This window comes from Arachis duranensis, chromosome 4, assembly GCF_000817695.3.
Source record: "Arachis duranensis cultivar V14167 chromosome 4, aradu.V14167.gnm2.J7QH, whole genome shotgun sequence".
NCBI classification, from domain to species: domain Eukaryota; kingdom Viridiplantae; phylum Streptophyta; class Magnoliopsida; order Fabales; family Fabaceae; genus Arachis; species Arachis duranensis.
The window spans coordinates 26,123,728-26,127,020 of NC_029775.3; the positions used below are offsets into that span (position 1 = coordinate 26,123,728).

General features: G+C 23.0%; 1 protein-coding gene across 1 annotated transcript; it reads right to left on the reverse strand.

Moving 5' to 3' along the window:
• Positions 1-240: 240 nt before the first annotated feature.
• LOC107483837 (uncharacterized) lies at positions 241-3,009 on the reverse strand. Its single transcript, XM_016104458.3, has 2 exons — positions 2,913-3,009; positions 241-550 (listed from the first exon to the last, which is right to left on the reverse strand). The coding sequence occupies exons 1-2, from the start codon at positions 2,965-2,967 to the stop codon at positions 270-272; spliced, it is 336 nt and encodes a 111-aa protein (XP_015959944.1). The 5' UTR covers positions 2,968-3,009; the 3' UTR covers positions 241-269.
• Positions 3,010-3,293: the final 284 nt, after the last annotated feature.

Genomic DNA, 3,293 nt, shown 5'->3' on the forward strand with positions numbered 1-3,293 from the left:
TACAAAATATGAGTATATATTGATTAATAATTTATTTAAATTTAAAATGACAGTTAAATAAATATAAAAATAAAATAAAATTATTTATTATGAATAAAAAAATAAAATTTTATATTATTATTTAATTATCACATAATCAAACGATTTAATCAACTACCGAACAGTTGAATTAGTAACCTATTAATCCAATACACTCATCCGATTGATTATCGGTGCAGCTTTTATAACTAAGGATCAAACTCATACATTAGATAGTAGTTCATATTACATTAACAGTCGTAGACGCAACTGCAGAATCGTAGAACTGTCATAGGGTATGGACTTGGACGCCTTAAGAAGCTAACACGGCATATTCCCATAGCTTCCTGACCAAAGTGCTTTAGCTTACAAATATGGAAACACGATTCTTGATTACAGCTTTTTCCTTCCATATAATAAATCTTTTCTTCACATCTATTCAATCGCTGCAACGATGAGCAATAATTATCCTCAACACCGTCATCCTTCTTGCACGCTTCACTACTTGCCACCGTGACCATCACAAGAGCAACTATATATATGTGACAAGATTATTATTCATATGCTTCAAAATTTGGAACTTTAGTATCAGATGCTTGTTCATATTCATTGGTATAGCATTAGCTAGCTAGATATTGTGGTTAGTGAACATATATATACATCACAACAAATATATACGAGAAAAAACTAAGTTTATGGGATGAACTCTTACATCTCTGTAGAGACAAAAAAATATGTTTGTTTTAGTGAAGCTTTTACTATTTCTGTTAATTCTTAACTTGTTCATGTAGTACCCTTTTGCTATTTAATCTTAAATTGAATAATTAAATTATTCAATAATCCTTAAAAGTATAACTACTCAATCTTGTAGATAATAAAATTAATTATATAAAATATATTACATACGTTGTTAATTATTTTCTTTCAGCCAAACACAAACATTTTTAAATTATATGTTTCTATTTTTACTGTCTTAGATACTAGCTCATGTTAAATTTATATTGAATGTTTGACCGTTTTAAAAAATTATCAATCAAATAAATTAATTAATTAATAAATGAAAAATAAAATAAGTCAAAAATAAGTTTTCACAATAAACTCAATGATTAAAAAAAATCATTTTAATTATATAAAAAATAAAAATAAATTAATTTATTCAACAATAATGAAGTACCATTTACAACACTAACACATAATTAGTTAAAATAATAAATAATTTTTTACTACTAATTTTAGGTCAAATTCAAATTCAAATTTAGTATAATGCCATTTATAAATTTCTAAAGTTCAAATAAGAATTGTCTTCTAAAAAAGAATATACACGATTATACCCAAAAAAAAAAAGACACATATTTTATATTGGAAGCTAAGGGTAAGAGAGAGGAAGGATTAGGGTTGACAATCTCAACCACAACGAGTGACAGATAATGGGGCAAAAATAATACAAAAAATAATTAAAAATAAATATTTAAAATTCAAAATATATTGATTAAGTTTTCAATAATTTAATTAATATGCTAAAGTATATTAATTTAAAAATATTTTGATATAGTTATTATTAATACTAACATCTTGTCAGATATTCTATATTCATCAAATCATATTTTATTAATTTTGATATAATACAAAAAAAATTATAGCTCAACAATTAAAATAAATTATTAGAAATATAATTTGAATGGACTAACTTTAATTTTTTCTAAGTTTTTATAGTTGTGTGAGAAAGTTGACAAAAACAAAATTATTATATATAAGGCCAAAACTAAATTAAATAAAATAATGAAAATAAATAAATAATATATATTATTAACTCAATTAACTTTTAGAAAAAGCTACTAAACACTAATAATATTATTTATATTTAAAAATTTAAGTTTGGTTTTGTATAATTAACTAATTGAATTATTATTATTTATTTTCTAATTTAAGTAAATTTAATTTTTCTAATTTCAATAGACTAAATTTATGTAGATTTTTTCATTGTATTGATATTTAATAACTTAAATTTTTATCATACATAAATAAAAAACATTAAGCATGGAACAGATATAATGATACAATAGACATTATATACTTTCATGTATACTTAAAATTATTTTTTTAATTCTTCAATGAAGGCAAATATCCTACCACTTTGTAAATAGGTCCGTTACTGATTGAATTATTATTATTTATTTATTTTTTAATTTAAGTAAATTTAATTTTACTAATTTCAATAGATTAAATTTATATAATTTTTTTTATTGTATTGATATTTAATAGCTTAAATTTTTATCATACATAAATAAAAAAAATTTAAGCATGGAACAAATATAATAATACAATGGATATTATATACTTTCATGTATATTTATTATTTTTTTTTATATAATTCAACGAGAACAAATGCCCCCACCACTTTGTATGTAGGTCCGTCCATGTCACGACTCATCTTATTTTATCTTATATAGAATTCCCTCCATTATTATTTACTGTACATAATAAAAATTTACACCCTAATTCGTTCCTACAATTTCTATCCACTCTTGTAACTTTTAAAATCCAGCAGATAAAAATAAAATTTTAAACTTCATAAAATTATGAACACTATCTGAACATAAATCAAATTAAAAACAAGGGTCATACAATATCAAATAATATTAAAAAAATAAAGAAAAAGGTAATATCTAGTCACTGAACAGATTTAACATAATAATAAAAAAGTTGCGACATTATAACAAATTATATACACACATCCTAAAGTGAATACAACTAAAATCTAATCCATCTCACTCAAAAATCATCTTGATAAAAATTCACTCCAAACTGAATCGAATAGTTACCCACCTCGGCTAGGTAAGAGGTGGGTCGAGTACTGCAACTATCATGCATAAGAAGGTTCAAAGTTAACTTACTTGATGTAGTGAGGAGGAGAAGGAGAACGGTGTATTGGGAGAAGTGGTTCACCATGCTTCCACACAAATTCAGGATCACTCTTTATGAAAATGTGGGTTCATGCAAGTGTTTAATTCCTTTTACATTTATATATAATATATAAAAAATAGTATAAGTAGAAAATGGAAATATTAAATAATATAAATAATGGATATGTTAGATGTTGAATTCAATAAATATGCAGATAATTATGTTTATTAATTTTAATTGGATAATTATTCCTTTTAATTTGGTTTACTCATGTAAATTAATAATGAGTGGATGTTCAATTTATTACGTGTACGAATAATTTTTTTAATGTTAGAATTTAAGAGATAATTTAAGAGTAGAATATATTTTTA

What these genes read in the sequence shown, in the direction of transcription:
- LOC107483837 (XM_016104458.3), bottom strand. Translation starts at nt 2,967, where the DNA reads ATGGTGAACCACTTCTCCCAATACACCGTTCTCCTTCTCCTCCTCACT. An exon ending in TCTCCTCCTCACTACATCAA is followed by an intron (nt 551 to 2,912) that starts GTAAGTTAACTT and finishes ACATATATATAG; the next exon opens with TTGCTCTTGTGATGGTCACG.